This window comes from Nesoenas mayeri (genome assembly GCF_963082525.1).
Source record: "Nesoenas mayeri genome assembly, chromosome: 11".
Lineage (NCBI taxonomy): Eukaryota > Metazoa > Chordata > Aves > Columbiformes > Columbidae > Nesoenas > Nesoenas mayeri.
In genome coordinates, this window is record NC_137563.1 from 5,230,378 (window position 1) to 5,256,636 (window position 26,259).

The 26,259-nt window shown below is 45.7% G+C and overlaps 1 protein-coding gene across 1 annotated transcript in view; it reads right to left on the reverse strand.

The window, feature by feature from the left end:
* ABHD2 (abhydrolase domain containing 2, acylglycerol lipase) overlaps positions 1-17,024 on the reverse strand; it is a 39,942-nt gene extending 22,918 nt beyond the window's left edge. The window contains exons 1-3 of the mRNA XM_080350884.1: positions 16,924-17,024; positions 6,994-7,080; positions 5,925-6,125 (exon numbers count right to left, since the gene is read on the reverse strand). Of these exons, the coding sequence (XP_080207010.1) occupies positions 5,925-6,118 (194 nt within the window). The 5' untranslated portion in view covers positions 6,119-6,125; positions 6,994-7,080; positions 16,924-17,024. The remainder of the gene's footprint in view (positions 1-5,924; positions 6,126-6,993; positions 7,081-16,923) is intronic.
* Between the last annotated feature and the right edge of the window lie 9,235 nt (positions 17,025-26,259).

Sequence of the window (26,259 nt, forward strand, 5' to 3'; positions counted from 1 at the left end):
ATTGCATAAGAGTCTTCACCTTCTTAAAGTGCAGAGCAGATAAACTAAATTTTGCTTAAGCCTGTTATGTGAAAAACAGTTCCAGAGATATTTTAATACTAAATCCAGCTGGAAAAAAACCACAAAATCCCCAAAACAACAACTATCCGGTGCTGATAGGAATAGCTAGCACAGACTGTTTTGTATGGAAGCCAACATGCCTCATGGCAAACAGCTGAAAAGAGATGCCCCTGTGAAACACTCATCCGGTAAGCAGGAGAGCATGTACTCTCGGTATTTTTCTTATGGCTTCCCTTAACAAAACAAGCTCAGTAGGGTGTGACATTGTGGGAACACGAGCTAGATATCATGCAGACTGAGCAACTAAGTAGTATCCAGTTTAAGAAACATTCAAGCATTGATTGCCTTTTAGATTTGATGCTGAAACTATCGGTACTGCTAAATTTAACCATGTCTTCCAAAGAAGACCCTTCCATTCATAAAAGCAGGCAGCTTCCCTCCAGCATTAATATTAAGCAGAAATAGGGAAAGTGTTCAAGGACATGATGGACTTCAAATTCTCTATGACTCCTACTATAAACTAAAGCGGTTTTGAAAAACAGCATGCTGTAAAGATTATGCAGCAAAGCTAATTTCACTGTATAGAGATGACTCATTACACATTCCTTGGTGTGCCCAGTTCCAACAAAGCTGCTCAAAGATGTACAGGAGCCCAGGCACAGACACCATGTCTATAAGCAGTATTTCCACTGTTCTGCAATAGGGGTTTACAGCTGACAGGAGATGAGCAGCCAGCTGGGTGGTGAAGAGTGGTCAGGAAGACCTCTTGCAAAGTGCAAGTACTACAACAGCACAGACAAGCAAGTACTGATAACATAGGAGATACAAAGGAAAAGTTGTGTCGTACTGGAAACAAAAATCTCAGGTTCTGTGAAACAAAAGTGTTTTCCCAGGTTTTTCCAGACCCAAAGGCTTTTAACTGAGTCATTTCTCTGTTTGGCTGTGGTCAGTTGCAATAGATATCAGGCACTGAGTAAAAACATATTCGAAGCAGTTATTTATGGCTTCCAGTACGCAGACTCATAACTTCCAGTAACAGGATTCTGCAACAGCACGCAGACAGGAGAACAGGTCTGGGGATGGCAGTTACTTGCTATGGAAGCTGACTTACATGGCACAACAAGCACAGAGCTCATGAGTCTTAACTGGCTAAGTGAATTCACAGCCAGTTACATAAATCTGCTCACAAATGCTAATGTTTTAGTTTTAAATGCTGCATTTCAGCTGTGCAGCACAGCCCCACATCTGGATAGGTGGCTGTCCACAACAGTGCCCAAGAGCAAGAGAATTCCTACATATTGCACAAACATTCTTCTAGCATTTTAATATTAAAAACAATTCCAATATGTAATTGTAGATTAAGTTTTAGTGGCTCTCAGGCAGCAGATTATGATTTTAGAGCACGTACGTTGCCCAGTATGCAGGAATTTAGGAAAGCAGCAGCTGTATAAGCAGCTCACAAAAAGCACATGAAAACTGTGCTATTTTTATTAGCAAGCATCAGCATTCAGGTCCTCAAAGATCTGAAGTGGAAGTTCAGCAACAGGCTTATTTCTGGAGCATTACTTCACTTCATCTGAGGAGATTAACACTTTAAACATTAACTCTTACATCACCTTTGATGTGCTCTTGTGCATCAGATACTGATGACAAGAAGGCAGAATATACAAGTTGTCCATGTCAGGGGACACCCTGAGAATTGCCACCTGCACTACAGCAGGTGACAGGTTTTGTGGGGTTTTTTTGCCCCTTTCCAGAGCAGTTCGGAAGTATTTAAGGGATGCTTTACAAATCAAGCCTTGTTTGAACATTGTCTCTTTTTCGATGGTAGGGAATGTAATTTGAACTCCAATCAAGAAAGCTCATCTAGAAGTCCCTCCCCTCCTCCCCCAAACATATTAAAAGCAGCTTATTCTGCATCAGCTCAGACTGTTCAACGTGATGAAGACACAGCAAATATGTAACAGCAAAAATTTAAGGCATCTCATGGAGTTTCCATGTGGCCTGAGCCTCTGAAACAGAAACTAACGTAAGTGGAATGGAAGTGCTGCTGCCCACGGACACTGCATGAAGTCAGAACTATTTAAAAGTACACACCGGCCGCCTCAGTTAAACCATCTCCTTACCAGTTTAGGCAGCTTTTATTTAGCAAAGTGCCCATCATACCCCTCCCTCAACCTTCAGTGATTACAATAAGTGTTCTAGTCAAACACTAGGGCACAAATATTACAGTGCATCATCCTTGCTGATAAAAGCTGGAGAACTCAAGGCTGTTGCCAGTGCCACAGCAGAGAACCCAGCAAGGACATGGATGCCCCAAGGCCATGTCTCTCCTCAAGGTCACTGCTTCAATTTACCAACAGGGAGCTGCCATTCTCCTCTGCCTCTCAACATGTTCACCTGCCAAAGCTTCAGGAGTAACACTGTTCTTCTAGTTTATTATTCTCCTGGAAGTGTTCTTCACAGAGTAAAACACTAAAGAGCTGACAGGAACCAAACAGTGTTTGCTATTTGATAGAGGTAAAGAACATTTGAAAAGCTTGAAGCCAGCTTTTCTGACTCCTTGCATCTAGGAGAAAAGCAATGACAGTGCAAAAGAGTGTTCTGGTACCAGGCTGCCTGCTTATCCAATGTAGGTTACTGTGCAAACACAGGATAAGAAGGATCTAAGCTGGATCTTTGACAGTGTTTACTAACAGGCTTGACAGTCATCTGCTTCAATCTTTGAGAAGCTTGCCTTTATTAAGGATAAAAGTGTGCAGACAGCAAGGATAAATAATTACTTTCTGTAAAGATGACACTTGTGCCACAACTCCGCAGGAATAAAGATATACACATGCACTTAATAGTAAAAAGAACTAACGAACAGCCAAAAAAAGCCAAAAACCTCCAGCCCAGCACAGCAAGCACTAGTCAGATTTGTCTTTGTGAATCAAAGAGCCAATGCTGCATTTCTCTGCAGGGATAAGAGCCGATGGCAGACTTTCTGTACCAGTTTGAAAGCCAAGAAAAGAAGCCAGCTGCAGGCAGAGGTTAAACCTCAGTGCTTGAGGGTACCAGTAGCTGCGCTCGTTTGCAAGAGCTCCCATGCAAGAAGCCGTTCTTTGAATGAAAGAGGGTCTGACTGTGCTACTCCACTTGGTAAAGCCAAAGTACAGATCTGGGCAGTGGTAGAAGAATGGAAATCTAGAGGTAACAAAATACAAGCTCTAGGAAGACGCTTTATTGCTTATCAGTGTTTGATCGATATGGAGAAAGCTTCTGGCAGTTTAGAGAATTGTAAAAGCAGCACTAACATCTGCAAGTACAAGGTACCTGGCACGCAGCCATCTCAGGCAGTTTTACTTTCCAAAGCTCTTCAATTATTCATCCACTGCCACTTGTCTTACTGAATGACACTACAGTTACAATCTATTGAGTAAGTCCATAGGTGAGGACAGTGCCATAAAGGGGAAATAAATCCAAAGGTGTTTCTTCCAAGTATTTCTGAACAGCTGCACAGATAGAAATAAGCAAAATTATTCTATTTCTCTCTGTCACCCTGTTTTTTTTCAAGCAATAACCTCACTTCTTCCTCCCTTAAGCATAAGGGAACTGAACAAACTAGGTCTGAAAGCCAGTTCACAGCTGTACAGAGGAACTGGTCTTATAATAGATCATACAACAAGCCAAATACTGATGTAACAGGAGGGATTGCTGGGCTAGTTCTTTTGCTTTCATGGTAGAATTTGAAAAGAGCTGCTTAATCAGCTTTCCTAACACTCTGAATAATTAGCAAGTAATCAAAGCCTTGCAAGATTTTTTAGCAGAGTATTGCACAAGCTGTTTTCACATAGCTTTTTGCTAATTAGTCCTACAAACTATTTCATGCATAATTGCAGGAATTTAAATATATTTGTTCCCTGTTAGTCTCCAAGTGACTTTCATGCCTGAGGACAGGGTTTCTTTGATATTTTAAAAATTTCTATATTGAAAGGAGTCTGTGATAACCTCAATAGAATAGAAAAAAAAAAAAATCACATGTACATCATCTTAGATTTGTCTTTTCTGTAAACCCTTTCAGTCCCCAATAGCAATTACATCCCTGTCTCCCCTAACACAGGTATACAGGTAACAAGACTGAAAAACTACCTATTGACACATTTTATTCTAGTTTGTTTCAGTTGAGTTTGTTTCCTGGGGACATGCAAGCCTTTCAGGCAATGTCCTGCCCAAGATCCATAGGTTGGAAATCCCTGTTACAGTTTTCAGACAAGTCAGCAAGCCTGAGCTCTGAGCTGATCCAGAGAAAGCAAAGAATACAAGATTGCACACTTAACACAATATCAGGGTTCTGCAAGAAGCTCTTACTCCTGCAATTAAGGCACAACATGTGTACTGCAATTTTTAGACACCTTCTGCATTTTTGCTCCTTTGGGACTGCTCTGTTCTCCAACTGAGTAGAAGTCAAAAACACGCCCATAATACAGTAGTGCAAGGAGCTTCTGCCATGAGAACACGGCTGAAACAGGAGTGTAACATACTCTGAATTAGCTTACAATCTGCTTCCAAAGACTAGACTGATACTAATATGTCTTCGGGACTGGTAATCAGTACAGCTTCATGCTTGCTCTTTCAGTGCCCAGGGACATGTCAATCTGGAGTGCCAACGCTGAGGCAACAAGTGTCTAAGATACACTAAGGAGGTTCTAGTTACTCGGTATTTTTTAGGTAAGCAACTGCTTTGCAGTTAAGGCACCAGCCAGAATCAAGAATCCAATTTCAATGCCCAGCTTCACCACAAACTTATGTTACTACCAAACTCAAATGGCATCCAGGAACCCTCTTTGGGCTCCAATTTAAAACAGATAATGCTTTGTTTCCTCTAAGAGTTTACAGACCCTATGGCCTAAGATATTACACCTTGTGTAATCAAGGCACCTGACACAGCATTGCTAAAAGCCTCTCATCTCCCTCAGAATGACTATCATTAAGTCAGTTTGACTTTTGAGATCCAAAAGGAAGGTTCATGCAGCTGCACTCAGTACTTAGTAGATAATTGATGTATTTAGGGCTTCTAAATAGGACTTGCAAGTTTTCAAAGTGATTGCAGAGGAGAAATACTGTAATCAAAGTCCTTGTCCCTCCAAAGCCTCATGAAATTGTAGTAAATGCTTCATATTATTGATGAAGGTAAGGGCAGCTGCACAGATTCTGGAGGTCCTAGAATGGGAGGGTGAAGATCAGCCTGCTCAAATACACAGTTGACAAAAAGTCAATTTGAAAGTCAGTTCAACTGGCTTAGAGCTAGCCAGTATGTCATTACTTTATTAAGCTAGTTATGATGATGTGCTCTACCCAGTAATAGATTTCATTAGTCTTCAGTCAACTTAAGGTGCTTCAAATAAGAGCAGGCACTTCAAAACTAATAGCCATCCCTGTATTCATTATAAGTGCACAGACACACAGCAAAAATGCTTCCTTCCTGTGAGGCCCGCCAGACTTCTTCCCTAACAGAGAGTACATGAACAGGAACAAGGGCTGACTGCATCCATCACTCCCCCATTTCCACAGACTATGGGCTATATAGTGCTGATATAGCACAATATCAGTATATAGCTACTAAAGAGGCAGGGATGACTTTTCCCATATATATCCATGGAGATATATGCACAACAAGACTTGGTCCTAAAGCCAGGTACCTGGCTATACTAACAATAACAAAATGTTTCACTTGGAAAATGTTTATTTTCCCAAGAGTATACCCTGACATTCATTTGCATTCAGGTGCAAGAAACTCAAACACACACACTAGGCTAAAGAATGGTTAAGTGCAGGTCTTCTCCCTGTAATGCAGGTCAAGATGGAAAAAGCAGACCACTTACTCTTTGGTCAAGAGTGGGCAGGATTTGAGTAGAAACCGGGCCAGAGCGGAGTCCTGGTAAATTAGTTCAGGAGGGGCAGTTGGGCTTTTTAAATTCAAGCAGCGAACAATCACATACAGAACAGCAGCAACCGCAGCCAGCTTCACCCCATCAAACACCGCCGGCAGCTCAGGAGTTTCCAACATCGCACTCATTTTGAGCCTGGAGATTAAAAAAAAAAAAACAATATTAGAGCTTTTTGCAATAAACTGAATATTAATTGCCATATTAAATAAAAGACTCTGCTAACCAACTCAATTTGTCAATTAGCACTGCTACAGAAATCCTAGCGTATCAACTCAGACTAGCAACTTTTAAGATGAAAGGCAGTTTATTCTGTACTGCTCTAAATACCCTGACCACCACATGAAATAGAAACTGGGTATCTGTCAGGCAGGAGATTTATTCCTAATCAGTGCTGCATTAGAATTGCAACAGTGTCTCAGGTGTCAAACCGACCAGTCTCCAGCCAGTCAATACTTTCAGGATCTTGGCCAAGACTACCCAGCTCAAATAGAAGCTGAGTGTAAAGCCAGGCTATAAAGTCACATCAGCAGCTTCGGGTGTGCATTTCTTCCCAGACATACAAGCCAGGCTCAAAAAGGAGAACGTGAAAGAATGACTGTATTAGCCCCTCAGCCTGAATTTTGCAACTCCAGGAGAACATTGGTACTAACATCTGCATGTATTTAAGGCGGTCACTTTATGTACCAGTGAGTTCAGCATTTCTTTTAATTCACTGTAGTTCTACAGCTGAAGAAGGACTAGTTTAATATTTAGGCTTTCAAAGACTTCTGAGTAAAGGAAGTGCGGCAGGGGAGAGAATTAAACTACAAAATAACAATATCCTTCCAGCTTGAAATCAAATTATTAAACTGATCCAGCTTCTTTTATAGCCAGCTATTTGAGCCATATGTTTAGTTATTACAAGGACACTCCATCCATGTTGAAGGGGCCAGTTTTTCCCCGGATCTTTCCTCAGCAACATGGGTTACCCAAATAAGATCACAAGTGACAAGTCAGGTCTTACCAATGTCACTTTTCCTTCAAACTAGAAATAAATGCCAGTCCTCAGTAGAATTTTCAGTGTCTGGACCCACGTGCTACTTGAGCTACTCTGTGAAGGGAGAAAAAGTAAATTAATTATTAATAATGCTGCATCTCTCAGCTAGAAGGGAAGAACATGAATTTATACAGACATCTCATTGCAGACATTGCAATTAATTTGTATATTCAGTCATAACTGCTCCAACACTGATCCACCTGCAGACCTCTTGCCTATGGACAGATTCCAGACTAGATCAGTTGCCTACAGCATATTAATTAATCTGTAGTACATAAATACTCCTCCATGAGTGAAGATAAACAAAAAGCAATAATGAAAACCAGCATAACTCCAGAGGAAAGCCAAGCTGTGAACCTCCAGAAGACCACACAGTCCATATCTTTGCAAGACAGTGACATTGTCCCCAGTTACAAAAACTACACAAACCCTTTTGTATTTAAGGGACTAAAATTAACAGGCTACTGTTATACTCAACTTTGTGCAATATCTACACTGTTACTAAGCGTGAAGCAAGTCTGAAGTAAGTTTCCTGCTACTTTTACTGAGCACGGCAGTTCACTCCTACAGACAGGAGCTTGCTTGTTCCCAAACTTGCTTTTTTGAGACGTTACCACATATCACACTGCTTGTTCCCAAACTCACCACATATCACACTTCAACAAGATGGTAAAAGCCACCAGGAGGTTCAGATACAGCCACCTAATTACACAAGCACATACCCCAAGGCTTGTTACAAGAATTTGATGATGCAAATAAAAAAGATGGCTTTCAGCCTGTAACCACAATGTAAGTGATATTTACAATTAGAATTGGATTCCCCACAGGCACAAACAAACTGATGGGGAATTGGAGCTTCCAGGAAAAAGCTCCAGAACCATCTGCTCTCTACCATGGTTGTTGCTTCCAACTTGGAAAACACACCAACAGGGCAGGCCATACTAAAGTCCTGTTCTTCGCTCCCTAGCAGAAAGACAAAATGTACTTTTTGTACTCAATGCAGTTACACTAAAATCCCTTGGAAGAAAACAAGTCTGATATCAGCTACTGATTAACAGCATGCTGGAAAGCCACAGGTTTCTGCCACCATAACCATCTGCGTTGCAGGAGAACAGAGGGTGAAGAAAGGGGAGACATTTAACATTAGACAACTCCGAAGCTTTTGTTTTCCAATTCTGAGTGTCATAGTAGAAGGGAGAGAGGAGTGGGCTATGAGAAGCCATTTATTCTTCTAATCAGGAGATTACATTGGCATCATGTGTCTCAATGAAGAGTTAGAGTTCAATGTTCATCTGTACTATGTTACCTCCTTTACCAAGACTGCCACCAGCTGCACAGAAGACACAGGCAAATTACAGCAATAGTCTCTCCAGTGAAGGTACAATCAGCAGAAGAGAGAACCAAGCTCCTGAACTCAAGGACAACCAGGTGCTCAAGCAAATCTTCTCCAGTTGGAAACTGCCAGAGGTTCTGTTGGCATCTTCCTTACATTGTTTTATTTAGAAAATTAATAAAGACACCAATACAAAAGTTACCTAAGAACTTCCTGCCACCTGGATTTTAAGTTAGCTCACTGTTTACACCTTTTACATTAGTGAGTCTGTTAAAAATAAAACTGGACATGATGAGTCATTAGCCGTTTATACTAGTGACTCAATATAATTGATCCAGCTAAGCTGTATCTCCCTGGAAGTCGTCTCTCCCACATAATTTTTAGATTAGAAACACACCACACCTTTTCTGATACTTTTATCTCTCACTGCCTTAAAAAAGCATACCAGCTTGGAGTTCCTTTCAGAAAAATTAGGTGTTGATAGGCAGAATTATGCTTTTATACTTGTGAACTAGTATTCTTCCATTTTAGACAGCCTAAATACACATTCACTGAACTTATGTGTCTCAAGTATGTGCTCAAGGTTCATGTGTTTGTCAGGATCTCACCTACAAGCTCAGTTGTGGCACTTCAAGTAATTCCTCAGGGGTCTGGTATTTCCGAAGACCTAAACAGACCTGTCTCAGCCAGGGCAGATTTGCCAGAACACTCTGCCCTAAAATTTTAAGGGTTTAACTTGCAGAAATGGATTTGAGAGCTTTGGCCTCTAATCACATCAGACAAATTCCTCCCTATTTACAAGCAGGGATAAGGTCACCTTGCTTCTGTTTTGTTAAACCCTTTTTGCATTGACCCAATACACTTGTCTGTTTACTAAAAAAAGGGCAGATAAAAATTTGACTGGCTCAACACTGGTTATCTAGAATCTCCTCTAAATGGCTCAGCATTAATACAAACAAACATTTGTCCTTTTCTGTATACAGAACATTAGATTCACTTTTAGAAGCCTAGATAAAATTAACAAGAGGTAGTAAGTATACCACTGGGAGCAATCATACCTGCCTTCTTATCCATCCCAGAGTTTGGGATTGACATTGAGGAACACAAAAAAGTTGAAGCTCTTGTGGCCAAAGATGTTATTTTTGAAGTACCTTAAGTGTACAGTTCTTTAAAAGTCACCTAAAAGCATGACAGCCTCAAAGAATAAGTCTTTTCATGCAATATTCTGATGTCCCATTTGTGACTGAGGATTAACTTTAAGATCAATTATTGGAAAGAGTGCTGGATTTGTTACATCTTTTCATTTGTCCTTTCATCATGGAATAAAAAGCTGAAAGTCATGTTAAAGGAAACACTTCAGTGTTACTGTTAACAGAGTGCACCTCACCTGTAAGGTGAGAAAACCTTACGTGTCTCCTTCCCAGACAGGAACAGAAGCAAGTACAACAAAAGCCAGTAGAGCTACAGCAAATTCCTTATGTATCATTTCAAAGACACTGGGTTTTGGAAAAGCCATCATCAAGATATTTATCTGTACAGTAAGCGAAGTCACAACTGACAACAAATCTGAGACCTGTACACACTTCTGTTCCAGGTTTCGTGGGGAAGAGGAGACTTTTCCAGGAAGAAAAGGTACTTCATTTCATGACTCAACGCAGTATGCACGGGATCTGGTAGCTACCAAGCATCACAGCTCCTCCAGCCATGCTGAAGCTGAACCTGACTCTGCATACTGGAAAGCCAACAGTGAAAAAGCAAAGACATTAAAGGCAGCCACTCCCACCAGGTCTTTCCCATGAACAACTGAAAGCCTGGCAGACTCATTTCACTGAGGAATTAGAAATGTTTTGGGCTAAAGCGAAGATGCAGCTCTACAAAACTGCTCACAAAGGAGTAAAGGCAGCCTCCTTAAGAGGCTCCACTAGCAAGATATTTTATGCTCCATTACATTCACTGAAGAATGCTGAAAGAATCCCATTTCCAGGAATGACAGTTCGATACAAAAGCCTCCTAGATGCCCTCCCACCAGGCAGTGTCCTGGCTCACTGGTGCTCCCAAAGTTCCACTGGACACCAAACCACTGGAGGTTATCCAGCCCAAACTGAACATAGTGAAAAATCCCCTTTCCTACCATTTTACAGCTTCTACCAAATAGTGTAATACCCTTTGTCTTCCCCACCAATATTCAGATGAGACAAAGCATCTGCTTCTAGACAGATTAAACAGACAGACTTCATGAACTAATGTACCAGACGTTTCTTGGACTGGCTTCATTTATTTGTAGTGCCTGGTTGGGGAATGAAACTCTGAAAGCAAGTCTGCTAAACATGAGGAAAGAAAACACTCTAAAGAGTTGCACCCATGCAGTCAAAGTTAATGCCTCTTCCTAAAGATACACTGCAAAACCAGAAGTTACAGGCCTCCTGCTACCAGGTAAGTTATTTAGAACCATATTATGGAAGAGGGAACTTTAACAAGGAAAGGGTGGAAAGTCAGAGTACTACAAAGGTCTTTAAACAAAGTTAAGTTTTATTCCAGCATATTATTCAAATGTCACTCCAGGAAGTATACAGAAGTATCTCACTGCTGAGCATTCAATGGTTTAAATACAGAGGAGGATGTTTAGAGGCCATTCGGATGAAAACATACATAGGGAACATATACACTGGGAAAGACCGAAGCAATATGATTGATGGGAAAGGCTGCCAACCTAAGTTTTTGTAAATCACTGGAGAACAGCCTGAGGTCACACAAGCTACATCAGTACAGGAATCTGTGCAAGGGGAATCATGAAAACAACCTCAAGCTTTATTGTGCAGTTCTGTATCCTGCCTTTTATCCAGTACTTTTTGTATAAGAGATGCTTTCATTTTTACAGAAAAAGACTTCCCCAAAGAATTGCACAGATATGAGTATTTTAGGGCCAGATCAGTACTATGCCTCATCTGTTTAGGCACACAAAACAAGGCATCATGCTGCTTATTTCAAGACTGGCGTCTAACCAAGCTCACCCCATGCAGAACCCCCCATCATCTTCAGTGCTCGGTCAGAAGCAAACACATCAGAAGCAAACTCCAAGATCATCTTGATGTACCATTTGGTACTTCTGGCCATTTAAAATAGCCCATTAAGTCTCAGGTCTCAAAGCATAGAGAGTATAATTGAGAATTAGCTGAACACTTCAAGCACTTAAGCTTAGGCTTTCAGGAGATGTGGCCATGAGAAATCACGTTCAGTCCTCACCAGAATCATCAGGAGGCTGGCAATGCCCACCACATTTTTGCGGTCAAACATCTGACAGATTTTTATCTGCAAATAAAGAGGGCACACTGACATGCCCCATCTCAAGGATGCTTAAAAGAACATTATTTGAACAGCACGTGGAAGTGCTTTGTGCAAATCCCTCTGCCTCGTGCCAGAACCAGCACCCAGGCCGGGATTTGGCTGGCTGGCAAGTATAAAAAGCAGCAGGTACTGTTTACAACGTGTTCCAACAAGGATTTATTGGCTGGTGCCATCACTGGAATTTGACCTTTTCATAAGATACAATACTTGGCTCATATACTAAAGTTAGAGTTACTGTGAGGTTACAGGGACAAAGTTCATAGCATAAGGCACCATCAGCACAGTCAGAAAGACAGGTGCTTTTAACTGGAGCTTTTTTCCCTTTTTTGACTTTGAGGAGTCCTATGCCTTCAGAGTAGAAGTCAAGCACCTAATAGGGCTGGGTGTATGTGCCAAGGCAGCTGGCTTGGGAACACACCTGGGAATAATTCTATAGCCAACAAGGACAGACTCTTCAAGTCTTTCACTTCCCAAGACTAATTTATAGTCTAATGAGCCTTGAATTTCACTTCCTTCCAACTATAGGAACTCCTTTTATTTCTTCACAATATCATTTTAACTGATCAAAATGGCTCTACTACACAACAGGCAGCTTCTGTATGTTATCTAAGAGGGTTGCTACATAGACTACCTGCAAGTCACCTTATCTGGTTACTGCTTGTCACAGATGGGTTGAAAAACACTGCATTAGCTTTTATTGCACACACCTGATCTACAAGATTAAGCTAAGACAAGACAAGGCTCTGATGACTCCACAAAAACCAATTAATTGCATCTTATCTTAAAGGAAAGGCTCATGTTATGTAAGCAAACAATTTAGAGATTACTGCAGAGACTTGAGACTTTGTCACACTCAAACCGTTGCCTTACAGAACTACGGGACAGCGCTTCAGCTCCCTGTAGAAGAGGTTGAGCTTAATTTTAAGTACTGAGAGAGAAGAAATAATGACTAACATCCTTCCACAGTCTAACAGCATTAGCAGGTGTCACCTACCTACCAGGTAACCCCATGTCGGCAGGCAGTATTAAGCTCAAGGGAAGAAACTCAAACACATTGCAGAGAACCTGACAACCTATACTCAGTAGCAGAGGGAATACTACTAGCATCAAGCCAGATAGCCAAGTGAGCCAATACTAACTGCAGTACAGGCTTAACCCACCCTCAAAGAGTCTGCTGTATTCCTTCACTGTACTTTGAAATGAAGCATCATACTGTTAAAGCATCATTTACCTTCAGACCCTGTACTGTCACAGACATGCACATCAGAGGGGCAGTTCGAAGTCCAAACACATCACAGCTGTTTACTCAGCTCCACACCAGATGAGCTGCACAGCAGGGAGAGAGCATCTATCAGCAAAGCACAAGTTAAGACAGCTAACAGAACTTTAGCCACAAGTGCTCCAGTTCAAGCCATCAAAACATATCGATATCTGAACATGATCAAAAGCTGAGCTGCCATTTCACTCCGAAGTCTTCACACGCATTATTTCCCCCCACTCCCCAGCGAGCGGCTCAGCTCCACAGCAGTACAGGAGATTTGCAGAGTCATTCTCTCAGTCTGTCCAAGACAGAACACTGACGCTGAAGTAGTTCAATTCACATCACTACATTAAAAATTAAGCAACAATGCTTCAGGACAAAAGAACCAAATACAAAGAGACAGGACTTGACCAACATACAGCTTCCACTACTACAGAATACTTGAGTTTTGTCAGAATGCCAATAGAAAAAAGGCCAAACCAAAACCCCGGTTTGGAGCACTAGAGCAGTCACCAGCAACTCAAAGTTTGAAGAGCTGCACTGCCCACCATCCTGCAGAATCTGAGTGGAAGGGCAGGGAAATTAGGGGCACACATCTGAGGATATTTTCTCCTTACCTCTTACAAGGAAGTACACTGTACATGACTTTCCATCTGCTTATTTCACTTGGTACAACCTTTCATACTCACATGTTTCAACCAACACTCTACAGAACTAGATGTCCCAGTTACAGGACAGTGAGTCTTGAACATCCTCAGCATAATTGTTCTGGAACCTGTATATCTGTGCAAAAGTATCTTTGAAGATGTAAGTTTAGAAGCAGGACAAGTTGTTGAACAGTGAACCCCTCACAAGAAGCCAGTCACTTGTCCTAGCTGACCCTATGAAGAACCCATATTACACCATTTTGAATACTCAATGCTCTGAACAGGGCTGTTGCTTAATTATTAGAAACTAGTATATTAGAAGTTTCAGAAGGGTTTGGCATTTGCAGGAGCTCAGTCCATATTTGTAGAGGAAGTTGTCATCGCAGTTTTAGTTGGACTGAACCTATGATGATGACAAACTCAAGTATCTAGCAACAGTAGAGTAAGCACTAGGCAAGTGCACTTCTTGGTCAATCTAGAGATACAGACAAAAATCCTCTGTACGTTGCAAAGTATGACACTTCCTTCCACCGCTGTTACCTCTAATGGAGCACAAGCACATAGATGTTTCAAGCACCTGGTTTGTACAGAACTGCTTTGCAAAGCATTTTGAATTACTGCTGTCTGATGCTGGCAGAGTTAAGGCTGGCAGTCAGAGACAATCTTTATTATCAAATCAACTGATATAGCTGGAGAAAAGACAAGCCCCTGTGCACACAAGCCTTCCTAGAGCTAAAAAGAGGCTAAGATAGCTGCCTGACTCGCTTAGCATCATTGCCACCCGCATATGTTGGGCAAGTGGGACTTTGCTTCTCCATAAGGGCAGACTGCCCTTGTACATTGACATTAAATCAATTGTTTTGTACTGAACTCTATCAACTGAGTTTGATCAGATCTTTTAAACTGCACATAAGCTTAATCTTCACAAGTTATTTAGGCTAAAGGGCAAGTATTTGCACAGAAGTTCACCTGATCCATAGTACACATTAAGAATAGCAATCCTGAGCATAACACATCACAAAAAAACATCTTCCAGAGAAACTTGAAAATGTAGACTTCAATATAACAGCAGAACTATGATGATTTAGGCTTTTGCTGAAGAGTCCAGAACACCAGTTTCAGGCTGGTGTCTGCACTTTTCAACAGGAGTGACAAGCACCAAGACACGAGCATGTATACCCTTACTAGAGTCTTTGCTAAATCCTGTTCTCCATTAACGTAATCCAAGTTCTCACACTGCCAGAGCTGGCAGCATAGAAATAAGGATGAAGACGACAAAGATGAACAGAAAGAAAAGGGAGTAGCAGGACAATGTGAATCCAACAGCACCAGGACGCTCCCATTACTGAGTGAGATTAAACTACAGGAGGCCAGAATGCCACTATTTTCTATAGTGCATCAAATTACATCTAAAAGTACAGCTGGAACCCAGTAGATTTGGATAGCCTCTCTATATGCCTGTGTCAAGGACAAATGATGCTATTCTGCCATCTCTCCCTCCCAGTACCACATCTCAGAACAGTGACATTTCAGTGTGTTAATCTGTGGGTTTTCACATGACAAGTTTAATAATGCAGCTTTATGAACCACTAAAAGCCTAAGCTGCTATTCATCCCTGAATAGAAAAAATATAGCTTTCACAAGAAGAGCAGAACAAATTAATTTAACTTCTTCAGAAACAGTTTTGCAAGATGGAAGGTTTCATCGCCAACCTCCAAGTTTTTTTTCTACCTCTAGAAAAGACAGTCTGGTACAATTCTAGGTCAGCCTCATCTTCTATCCAGCTAATTCATTCAATCAAACAGAGAGCCTCCCATGCAAAAACTGAAATACAACTACTTTTAAGAGTAAGGCAGGAGTACAGAAAAAGCCAAACATTAGCTTAGTTCTTTTTCAATATCCTTCCTGTTCTTACTCTTGACTTTGAGACTGAAATAAACAATGGCTAGAATCATAAGAAAGGCTGCATGTCCACTGATTCCAGAAGAGACCAGAGAAACTTTTCAAATATCTCTTGCGATATAAGAACTAAAAAAGTGTCCAGGAAATAATGTGAAGTAGATGAACCAAGAAAAGATAACAACAGAACAACCAGAGGTTGACTGTCAATAACAAAACTCCCTGCACAGGAAACAAACATTATCAGAGAAAGTCTCTAAATGAGATACCACAAATGCAAAACACTGATCTGTGTGTTCTATGAACACCATATCAGTGAGGATTAGAATACGTCACCTTAAGCAATATTACAAACGTGGCTTAGCATGATAATCATTGATAAACATGGCATGTAAGATGAACACACTGTACCAGTTAACTGATTAATAAGCCACAAATGTTTGTTAAAGAAAGAGGCACTGAACAGCAACCTCTAAGCGGCAAACAGGAATCTTTAGTACTTATTGCACCAGTGACAACAGTACATCAGCAAGAAGAGGAAGCTGTTTGACCTCTCTGAGGAGACCTGCATGAGAATGCAGCTACAGAACACCATCCCTCCAGCCATAACAGTGGGAATAAAGCTGCTGCTGACATACCTCTTTGAAAAAGTTAGCACCAGGTGAGGGATTTCACCATCACATGTGATATATCCATCTACCCATCCTGCACTGGAGTAAATCACAAGTTATACATGAAGTTATAGAATAGAGTGGACAAAGCTCTATCACACAAGCTTACAAGCAGGTATATGGTAGACATCAACAAAAGGAAGTCTAAAGTCAGTGCAAAGTGCTAGTAGCAGTGTTAGGGCGCAGAAGCATCAGTAACAGAGAAGAGTCTCATTTAGGGGGAGCAGGGTGACCTGATACACCTGGCTCTGTCTCCCCCCAGCACCATCCCCTCGGGGTGCTCCGCACTCAGCTCCCCGCCTGGGCCTTCACCCTGTAGCACAGGCTGCTCAGGCCGCCCTCCCTGCCCCCGATACCCGCACAACTCCGTGAAGCGATGGGAAGGCCAGCACCGCCCCACGGGCATCCCAACCCCGACACGAACCGAAAGCCAAGACACGGGGAGGGAACGGGACCGCAGACCACCACAGCCAGGCCAAACCCCCGCCTCCACCCCAGGAAGTAAACACATAAGGCAACCCTGCTGCGGAAAATAAACAGAAGGTGCTGGGCAGGCACAGGGAGCCCGAGGCCGGAGTGAGAGAAGCAGCGCTGACGGCCCGGCGCCTCACAGACCCGGCCGCGGGGCAGCAGCCGGCCAGTCAGCAAACACTCCCTCAGACCCCGCACCGCTGGGAACTGAGTCAGACCAGACCCCCTCAGCCCTGCGGGAAGGAGCCTCCCGGAACGCAGCCACCTCACCTGCGGGCCCGGCCGCGCCGCCGCCTGCAGCTCCCACCCGTCTGCACCAGCCCCGCTACGCGCGGCCCCTTAGCAACCGCCCTCGCGCTCCCATTGGCCGCACCGCCGCGGTGCTCCCGCCCCAGCCCCAGCGCGGATTGGTCGGAAAGCGAGATGAGGGTGGGAGAGCGAGCCAGGCGGGTTACATGGGCACCATTGGCTGATGGAGACGCAGTAGGGCGGGGCACTTCGTCTCCGTTGGCTTAGGCGCCTTTCAGTCAGGCGGCGGGCGATGATTGGCGTGTGCGGGCGGGGTGGGGCGGGGCTACCGGCGCCTGTGGGGAGCCGGGGCTGCTGGCGCCATGACAGAGCGGGGCAGCGGCGGGTGGAGCGGGGTGGAGCGGGGTGGGGAGCGGTGACAGGTACGGTGACAGGTACGGTGACGCGGGAGTGAAGCCTCGGCGCTGTTCGCTTCCTGCTGCCCGAGCCACCACCCGCGCCGCGGGATGGAGGCGGCCTGGGCAGCGGCTCCGGGTGGGGTGCGTGTTCAGCCCTCAGTGACGTGGAGTTCGGTGGTCCTGAGGGCTGGGTGGGCCAGAACCTCTCCAGCCTGCCACAAGGCGCTGAATACTGGTCGTGTAATATTCCGTTGCAATCAAAAATCATTTAAGAACAAGATCTTAGAGCCTTAAGATTGGTGGTTGGGCCTTCAGAGGTTTTGTGTCCCGTGGAGCCCCACACCACCTCCGTGTGGCCAGCCTGGCGCTGGGGAGCGAGCTGGGGTCACCTCCAGGGCCTCAAGAGCAGGGATGAAGGGGTCTGTCCCCAGCCCCTCAAGAGGCACAGGAGCACTCGCCGAGTCTCATCCCAGCAAGGGGGATGTGGGACAGGGAGAGCAGAATCTGCCCCAGGGTGGACAGAGCCTGCCACATCTGGAAGGCACTGAAGGAAAACAAATAATAGAATAAAAAATGTCTGCAATGCACTGTTTATAAACTTGCTTTTCTTGTAGCTTTCCAAAAGAGCCAGGTTGGGTTGTTAGTAACATCAACTGTTCCTAGCTATGTTAGTGGTTGCTTTATATAACTGGATGGAAAAATCCTTTCCCTGATTTCAGACATTTTGTTTCCTCTGTTTACCGGGAGTTGGAGCTTCCTACGTAGCGAAAGCTCTCAAGGAGCAAGTCACATTTTCCACGGAGAGTTACGTATCTGGAGAGATGACTAACTGCTGTAGACTGAGTCATGGCGAAGAAGGGAGCTCTGAGGAAGGGCAGCGAGGGGACTGCTGCAGTGACAGGGGCAGAACAGAAACAGCGGCAGCTCCATGGCGAGCACTCCTCTCTTGCTACAGATGGGATCCTGCACCATTCAGTCAAATGGGAGCTGGATTCCTTATCTTCAGCTTTTAATTAACCATATGAAAATAACCAGGGTTTATGGTGGTTGCTAAACTGGTTGGAAACTCAGCTGGGCTGAGGTTTGGTATGTTTGAAGGCAGCTGGGTTGATGCTTGTGATCAGGCTATGAGATAGCATTAGTGGATAAACTTCTGGAATCAACCTCCTAACTAAATATTTGAAGAATGTGTTTGAATTTGATTACAGAAAATTGCAGTCCAGTTGATTCCAGGTGTACTTTGGCTCCTCACCATCAATCCAGGCAAGGAAACAAAGATCCAAGCGGGAAAACACGCCAGGAACTGGAGCTGACCCTCCAGGCAAGGCTTTTATTTTAAATCCTCAAGGCCATTGGAGGTTTCTCTGACCTGAACAAAGCTCTGTTGCTACAAGAGAGGTTTCTTATGCACAGCCTCACAAAGCAAAGCTCTTAGCTGTCCATCTCTTGTTCAAGTGAAGCATAGGGTGATCTTTTATACCAGGGGTGCTCCGATCCATCAGTGAGGAACGTGAGGGGAGAACCAGAGGGGACTAACACCGGAGAGGTGGCAACATAAATTCACAGGTGGCCATGGCAGCGGGAGCCCAACTCCTGAGCTGTCTGCATATTGCAAGAAGGTGGGATATGGTGGGAAAAGCGCTGTATCCCCAGAAAGGGAAGGAGGAACCGGTATGTGTCGGTGTTTTGCTCTGGACAATATTGGGGTGTTCTAGTGCGGGAGCAGAGATGGCTGGATCAGAGCAAGTATGTTTGTGAATAAAAACATGGCTTAGGGCTACTAAAACAGCTGGTGAACTGTGGCTTGTGAGGGAAGCTGCCATACCTCTTGAGTGTGTGGGGACCTGATGTTGGCGGGGCGAAGCGGGTGTGATGATGAGCACTGAGGAGTGGTGGCCTGTGCAGGAGGTGGAATACACTGGCCCAGAGCCAGGAGTAAGGCTGTGCCACTCGTAGCAAACAGCTCATGCTCAGGAAATGCCATCTGAGCGGAAGCCCAAACCATCCTGTAAACGAAGGGTGATGGGAAGAGCTGAGCTTCATTCCCAGCCTTGTAGGGAGGGATTTGGCAGCTCCAGCCCAGCAGATGCTCCTGTCTGATGTTCCTGCGGAGAAGTGGGCTGAGGGTGTCCAGGAACACCCTAATGCTTCAGAGACAGGAGGATCCCTCTGTGAATAGTGTGGATGCTGCAAAAGAGGCCACGTGTAACTGCTGGAAACTGCAGGCACAGGAAAAACACACAGCTTTGCCTTGTGCCTTGGGGATGCACTTACCTCTGTACAATGAGGCCATAAAAAAGGACTGATGATAATTTCACCTTTTTAAACCCAGCAACTGGGAAGGGCCCAGGCAGAGAGGACTCTGTGTGGTGCTGAGCCAGCCTGAGGCACCCCTATACAACACCATGGTGACAGTCACCTTTTGTTCTTCACATCCCCCTCTCTCTTGGCTGTTGCTGCCACAAGGAACTCAAACTCTTTTTTTCTGCTTAATTTCCCCTGGCCCAGCTTTTCTTCTGCTCAGCAAACTCACTGTGCAGTGAAGGACTCCCAGGGACACTGCACCTCTGAGGAAACCTTTTTGCTGGAGGAGACATCGAGGTGTTGATCTCTGCCAGTGTAGCAGGAGCAAAAGTGAAAACATCTCTTATGACAGCATTTGATTGCCAGCTGAAAAGAAGCGAAGTGCCTGTCAGTGACATGTGAGCACAAAAAAGCTTTGCAGATGGAAATGAAGGCAAAGCTTTTTCCTCTTTGCCTGCTCTGCCTTCCCTGCAGAGCCAGCGAGGCATTGGCATGTGGGCTGCAGAGCCGTGCTGCTTGAGAGCCTCTTGGATCTGGATGCTTGGTGCTCTTTGGACTCTTACGTACTTTCTGAAAATGGTGTTTAAAAGCGTAATGGGCACTTTGCAGATCTCTAAATAGACCAGCTTCTGTCCTGAGGAGCTGACAATGTAAGGAGACAAGTGCCAGGGGTGGGAGAACGGCTGCATCATACAAACCAGCCGGGGAGATGGCACGTGGCCCACCTGCTCAGTATTTTTCCATCACATTCTCATTCAGCTGCTCCTTGCCAACTTCCAGCTCCGTCACCCTCCTCAAAAGCTTCTGCTCTGGGTTTATTTAGCATGCTATTTATTTCCTAATTATAGAACTTAACTGACTAACCTCAGCCCTGATGGGTTACTGCCATCCACCTTTTTGTCCTGGGTAGACCAGAGGCTCTGGCCTCCTCTTATGGCTGAAGGCAGTTGCTAGAGACTTTCTGAGTCCTTTTTTTTGTTTGTTTTTTCTAGCAAACTCAAGCAGCCTCTGACTGCTAATACAGGGAGCTTCACTGATGGTTTCAGAGCAGATGGGCTATTGCATTCCCAAATTCTTTAGGCCAAAAGAGAAATGCCACTGAGCTGAGCACTTTACCAAGCTGTGCTCTGACGGTTCTGTCCGTGAATTCCCGACAACCAATTCCTTTTACCGCACATCCAGCCACAGCTGCTGGCTGGAGGAAAAGGTTTTGAAAACCACTTCTCAGCATCAGCAGTGCCGCTGGTCCTGTGTGTGGATGCTCCATGGCACTTGAACACTGCCCGGCACCACAAGCAGCCTCGGTGCTGTAGGGGAAGGATATGTCTGCATCTCCCTGAGAGATTAATTGTGTCACAACACCCCTGAATTTTCCAGGGAGTCCAGTTAGGTGAAACTCCCATCTCCTGCACCAAAATCTGCCAGGTTGAGCACACCTATTCCCAACAGCAGCCACTTCCAATGCCACCTCTTGTTTGCTCGCAGCCATTTCTGCCCTTTTATCACGCTACTTGGTAAATGAAGACACAGCTGCAGGAGCCAAGCGGTGTGGCACCTGTCCCTAAAGCCATCTGCGCAGGCAGGGAGTTACATGCAGGGGGTATCTGGCAGGCAGCAAGAGGTGGTGTTTTTGATGGAAAGCAGGATGGGTTGGAACAAATGAATGTAGTGAGGCCAAAAGGATGTATGAGCTTCTCCTGGAGTGTTTCCAAGATGTCATAGTGAATAAAAGAAACTGTTTGTCTTCTGTTTAATTTTGAGTGGTCTGTCTGACATTTGCCATTATACTGTGTTCCTGAGGTTGGAGTTTGGAAAGACTATGATTATCCGGCCTCAGAACGCCAGTGAGGGAGACTGCTAAAGCCACATTATTTTCAGTAGCTGTTGTGAAATACTTTCTTTGGAAAAGTTGCCACAGAAGTAGTGGTTCATGAGGAAAACGAGGTGTTGCAATCCCACAAACTGAAATGTTCAATGAACCGAACAGTGGGATTACCAGTCCCCCTGGAAAAATCTTAATTTTAGTACTGCCTCAGGAGTGGGGAAGAGACTCTTTCTAGAGAGCAATATTTATGGAAATAAAGTGAGCGGAGGCGGAAGCTACTGCCTCGTGCCAAAATAGTGGGAACTGGGATAGGTCTGGGAGGTGGGGAGCTCACAGCGGTGTTTGGATGAGGGTGAGTATGAAGGAAACAGTTCAGTTGTGATTTGGGGGAAAGGGTGATGGTGTTAAGGTGCAAAGAGCTAGAGCTCTGATTCCTGGAGGTGCAGAAGAGAAGCAAGGCTGTGAGGAAACAGGCTGGATTCTGGTTTGAGGAGGTGGGTTGTGAGTGAGGCTGGTGGGGAGTGGGGGAGTGTGTTGTGGGGAGGAGGCAGCAAGGAGCAGTGGGGTGGCCAGAATGATGCTAATCCAGGAGATCCCCATCTTCTGGATGCTTTCCTGGAGATGCATTAGCTTTGCAGGAGCAGCACTACCCTTCTGAAAACGCTGCCCGTACCACCACCGAGTTAAATTATTGCATGGGCTGGAGGGAATAAACCGCTGCTGATGCTGTGTAATGGTCGCTTCTCCGGGCTGACACCACCTTGGCTCACTCTGGGCTCCACGTTGCAAAGCTGGTGCCTCTGCCTTTTGGAAATGACGTCTGATGCGCTACACGTCCGCTCAGAACAGACCAGCTTTATGATCTCAATCCACAAAGTTCTCAGGAAAACCATCCTTGGATTTGGCAGTAATGCTGCAGGAGAATTTTTCCAGTTGCAGGACTGGGAGGACTCATGACAATGATGGTGGTGGAGGTCCTCCTTCCAGGTCAGCAAAGAGCTGCTGCCCCGACGGAGGCTAGAGGGTGCTGTGCTGCAGGGAATGGGTGTCCTCCGTCCTCCCTGCTCAGTATCCCTTCAAAGGCAGGTAAAAATGTGCAGGAAATGTTGTTTTTGAGGTGAGATGAAGACCAAGGTGCTGGCTGTAGTTGCTAACAACCTCCAAGGCTTTTTAAAACTAAAATACCAGCCCCATCTAGCTCATTAGTTAGCACCCAGAAGGTGACATACAGAAAGAGTGGCTTTCCTCGGATGAAAAAGCAAAAAGGAGGGGACAGAGAGAGGAGTGGGGAAAAGGAGTGAGAAAATCATGGACAGATCAGAAGGTAAGGAAACTGAGCAGAACAAAACCAGAGAATAGAAGAAAAAAGAAAGGCAATAGAAGAATAAAGGAAGGAAATAGAAGATTAAACCAGTCCAAGGGTCACATCAGCTGCTGCGTCAAATTAAGGGCTGCAAAGCTGCTCAATGATGGAAATCTGCTTGGGGGAAAAATCAAGGAGCTCTACTTGCTGAGCACGATGTCCCCCAGTCTCATGGTGGCTGAGGCTGAAAAACATTCAGCTGATTGAGCAGGATGAGCTCCTGTTTACCCAACTGAGGTGTGGCTAATCCTGAGCCTAGCAAAGAGCGGAACTAAGGAGAGGCAGAACAGGCAAGGAGGGGCACGAGAGACAGGGCTGTGTTTGTACAGCAGCTGACAGGCAGCTGCAAGACCAGGCAAAACCAGGACATGCTCCCAACAAGCAGCTCTCTGAGCAGATCGCTGCTCCCTGGAAAGCCTGGAGCTAACCACAGGCAGCCCGAGCGAATGTGCCTCTTGCGTGGGGCTGCACGTGTGCTGCAAAACATAGCCCTGCCAGCCCCAGGCTGTGGTTGGGGTGTCACCATCCTTATTGCTGGTAAATCTGCTCTGTCTGTCTGCCTGCAGCAGGCAAGGTGAATGCACAGGCATAGCCAGAAGAGGTGGAAGCACAGGTAGGTGTTTCTTCACCTTCCTAGGTCTTGCAGAAGGCAACCTACCAGAAAGGAGAAGATGCAGATCTTACAACAGAGGAAGACCACAAAGGAGACCTATTTCACAGCTATGTAAAGGGACTGCACCTAACTCTGGGTCATGGCGGGGTTCTGGTGCTCCTTTAGGTGAGCAGTGTCTGTACAGAGTGTTGTGCCTGTGAATCCAGCTCCTCTCATGGAAATGGTCTTGGATGTAGGTGACCTCCCTCCTGTTTTCTACCTAGAGGTTGAGGTGGGATAGCAAGGACTAGAAGAGAGCATCTTGAACTAGACACATGGGGTTAGCACCCAAGCCCCTAATAACTGCCCTGGCCCCACCATGTGCACTGAAAGTCCTGGGGCTGTGTCCGTGGGTCCCTGAGGAACATCTCCAGCAGGCACAAACAACCGTGGCCCAGAGCATGGACCAAAGGGAGCACTCTGGAGGGATGTGAAGCCTCGTTGGGAGATAAGAGGGGCTGTGAAATCCGCATGTTTTCACTCACTGTATCTACTCTGGATCTCCCCAGCGAGAGCCACTGGTTTTCCTGCTGGGATGTCAGAGCAGCAGCCCATTGCCAGCTGGGGGCGAGAGGAGACTCAGACTGCAGCTGGGGCTATTAAACTCCTCCAAAAGCCACAGGGAAGATGCAGAATAAGTGGGATTTGCATCCAGTATCAGCTGGGCCATGGAGCAGGACAAAGAGGCGGGAGGGAACAGTGACATGAAAATGCCTGGAGAGGGTTTGATGGCAGAAGGAAAATCGGTTTGTGCTGTAATAAAGGCCCTGGCGGAAGCTGGACAAGATAATTGGTACAGTGGGAGATCCCACTGAGAAGGGGGGGTGATTGAAGAGAACATATGGGATATGACTAACAGAACTGATGTCTTAAAAACATGTCAGTATAAACTTCCCAGCAGGGAGGGAGAAACACTTGAAAGACTTTACAAGGATCTGATAGTAACCCAAGCTTTAGGAAATCTTGTTTGGAGGAAATTTGTGAGGCAGCCAGGGGATGGGTGGTTACCCCTGCCACTCAGGACACTCTCATTCTTGCGAAGGGGGTCTTCACTGTTCCAGTTTGCATGGCAACTGTATGGAGATGTGGATGTGCAGAGCTATCGGCTGGCTTCTTGCCCGGGAGCTGTTGTCACTGCTGAGACAGGAGGTAACACAGCCCCAGGCAGAGCGCTCAGGGAGGACACAGCCATCTCACAGCGTCTCCTGCTCCGGCCTCATGTCCCCTTGGGTGATGCTGCCCTCGGGGCTGGCTACGTGCGCTCCTCCATGGCGGATCTGGATGCCCTGACCAGGCAGAAGCCCCGGTGGGGCCATGGCTGTGGCTCTCACAGATGGGTTTCATTGAGGACACATGTCTGGCTTGGAGCTTGTTTTCATTTCCTTTTGAGGAAAGGAGGAGTCATGGGAGAGGAGTAACTGAGCGGCTGAGCCTGCTCTCCTGGACACTGACAGCAGAGCCAAACCAGCTCCTGCTGCGGTTTCCACTGTGGCTCTGGAGGCTGCAGCCCAAGGGGCAGGAAGCGGTGGAGAAGGAGCTTCAACCGGTGTCCCCGTGGTGTGGGATGCATCCCACACCTTGTAATCACAGCGGCAGTCTCTGCCGGGTCTCAGGGCAGGGGGGCTGTGTGGCTCTTTGCCAGCACAGGAGCTCCTGCAGCAGTTCCAGCTGAAGGCACTGGCAGCTTGTCCTACGGGTCCTACGGGACCCAATGTCCTGCATCGATAGTCACCAGCCACCCCTCACAGGGGCACAACTGGCTCCAAGTGGCCTCTAATAGCCACTTTGGGCTGCAGGAACCAAGAGAATAAGGAGCTGTGTTTGAGGTGCAATCACCCCAGATGCCCCCCTCTCTGTGCGAGAGAGAGGGAGGTGTGCAGGGACCTGTGCTTTCCTGCTACACCAGCCATAGATGTGGCTACTGAAATCTATCTTAAAAGACCTGAAATATGCCTCTCTTCAGGACGAAACAAAACTCAGAGCGTTGGCAGATCTCCCCTTGCCTGCCAGGCTCTGGGGGAGCAGAGCAAGTGGGAGGCAGGGAGTGTAGGGGAGGTGGGACAGGCAGAGTTCAAACCTTCTCATTATGCTCCGAGATACAGAGATCAAAAGGCAACTTCACAAATTAATGAGGCCCTGGCCCGGGCAGAGCCTCTCCCCGTCACGGATGGGTGGGAGGGGAGCGTGCCATAATGAGCAAACTGCCTCTTCTTCACCAGCCGGTAAGACAGGTTCTGGGCTCCTTGCAAACCCAGCTCATTAGAGTTCATTAGTGTTGTTACATATTCATATAGCATTAACACCTGTTTAAATCGGGCTGCAAGCTTGCCTTGAGCCCTAGAAGTCTTGCAGGACTTTCCATCCTGAGTATGGCGGAACTACATGCACCAAATTGATGGCTTGAGTAAGGAGGGGTCTTGAGAGCATGACAACAGGATCCGTCCCTTGACACAGAAACCTGGGTTATCAGAGGAACCTCGATGATAAAGTTATCAAGTAGACAATTTAGCACTTTGTCTCAAGGCAGGAGCTTGCCCAGAACTTCCTGAAAAAGAACAAAAGAGCCATGGCTTATCTGCCTGCGGCATCTGCTCGGAGCTTGGGCACAGTTGGCTGCTCGCTGCTGCTAATCCAGACGGGGTTTCGATTGTGCATCCTGGCGTACCGCGGGGTGCCACTTTGTGTTATCAGGTGGGTGCTTTCAACCAACAGGACATAGAGGGGTGAGATGAATCTGGACTGAGGGCTCTACTCCATCTGTCCTGGGCAGTCCTCTGAGATGGGCACCACAGGGAACAACCACAGACGGGGGTTT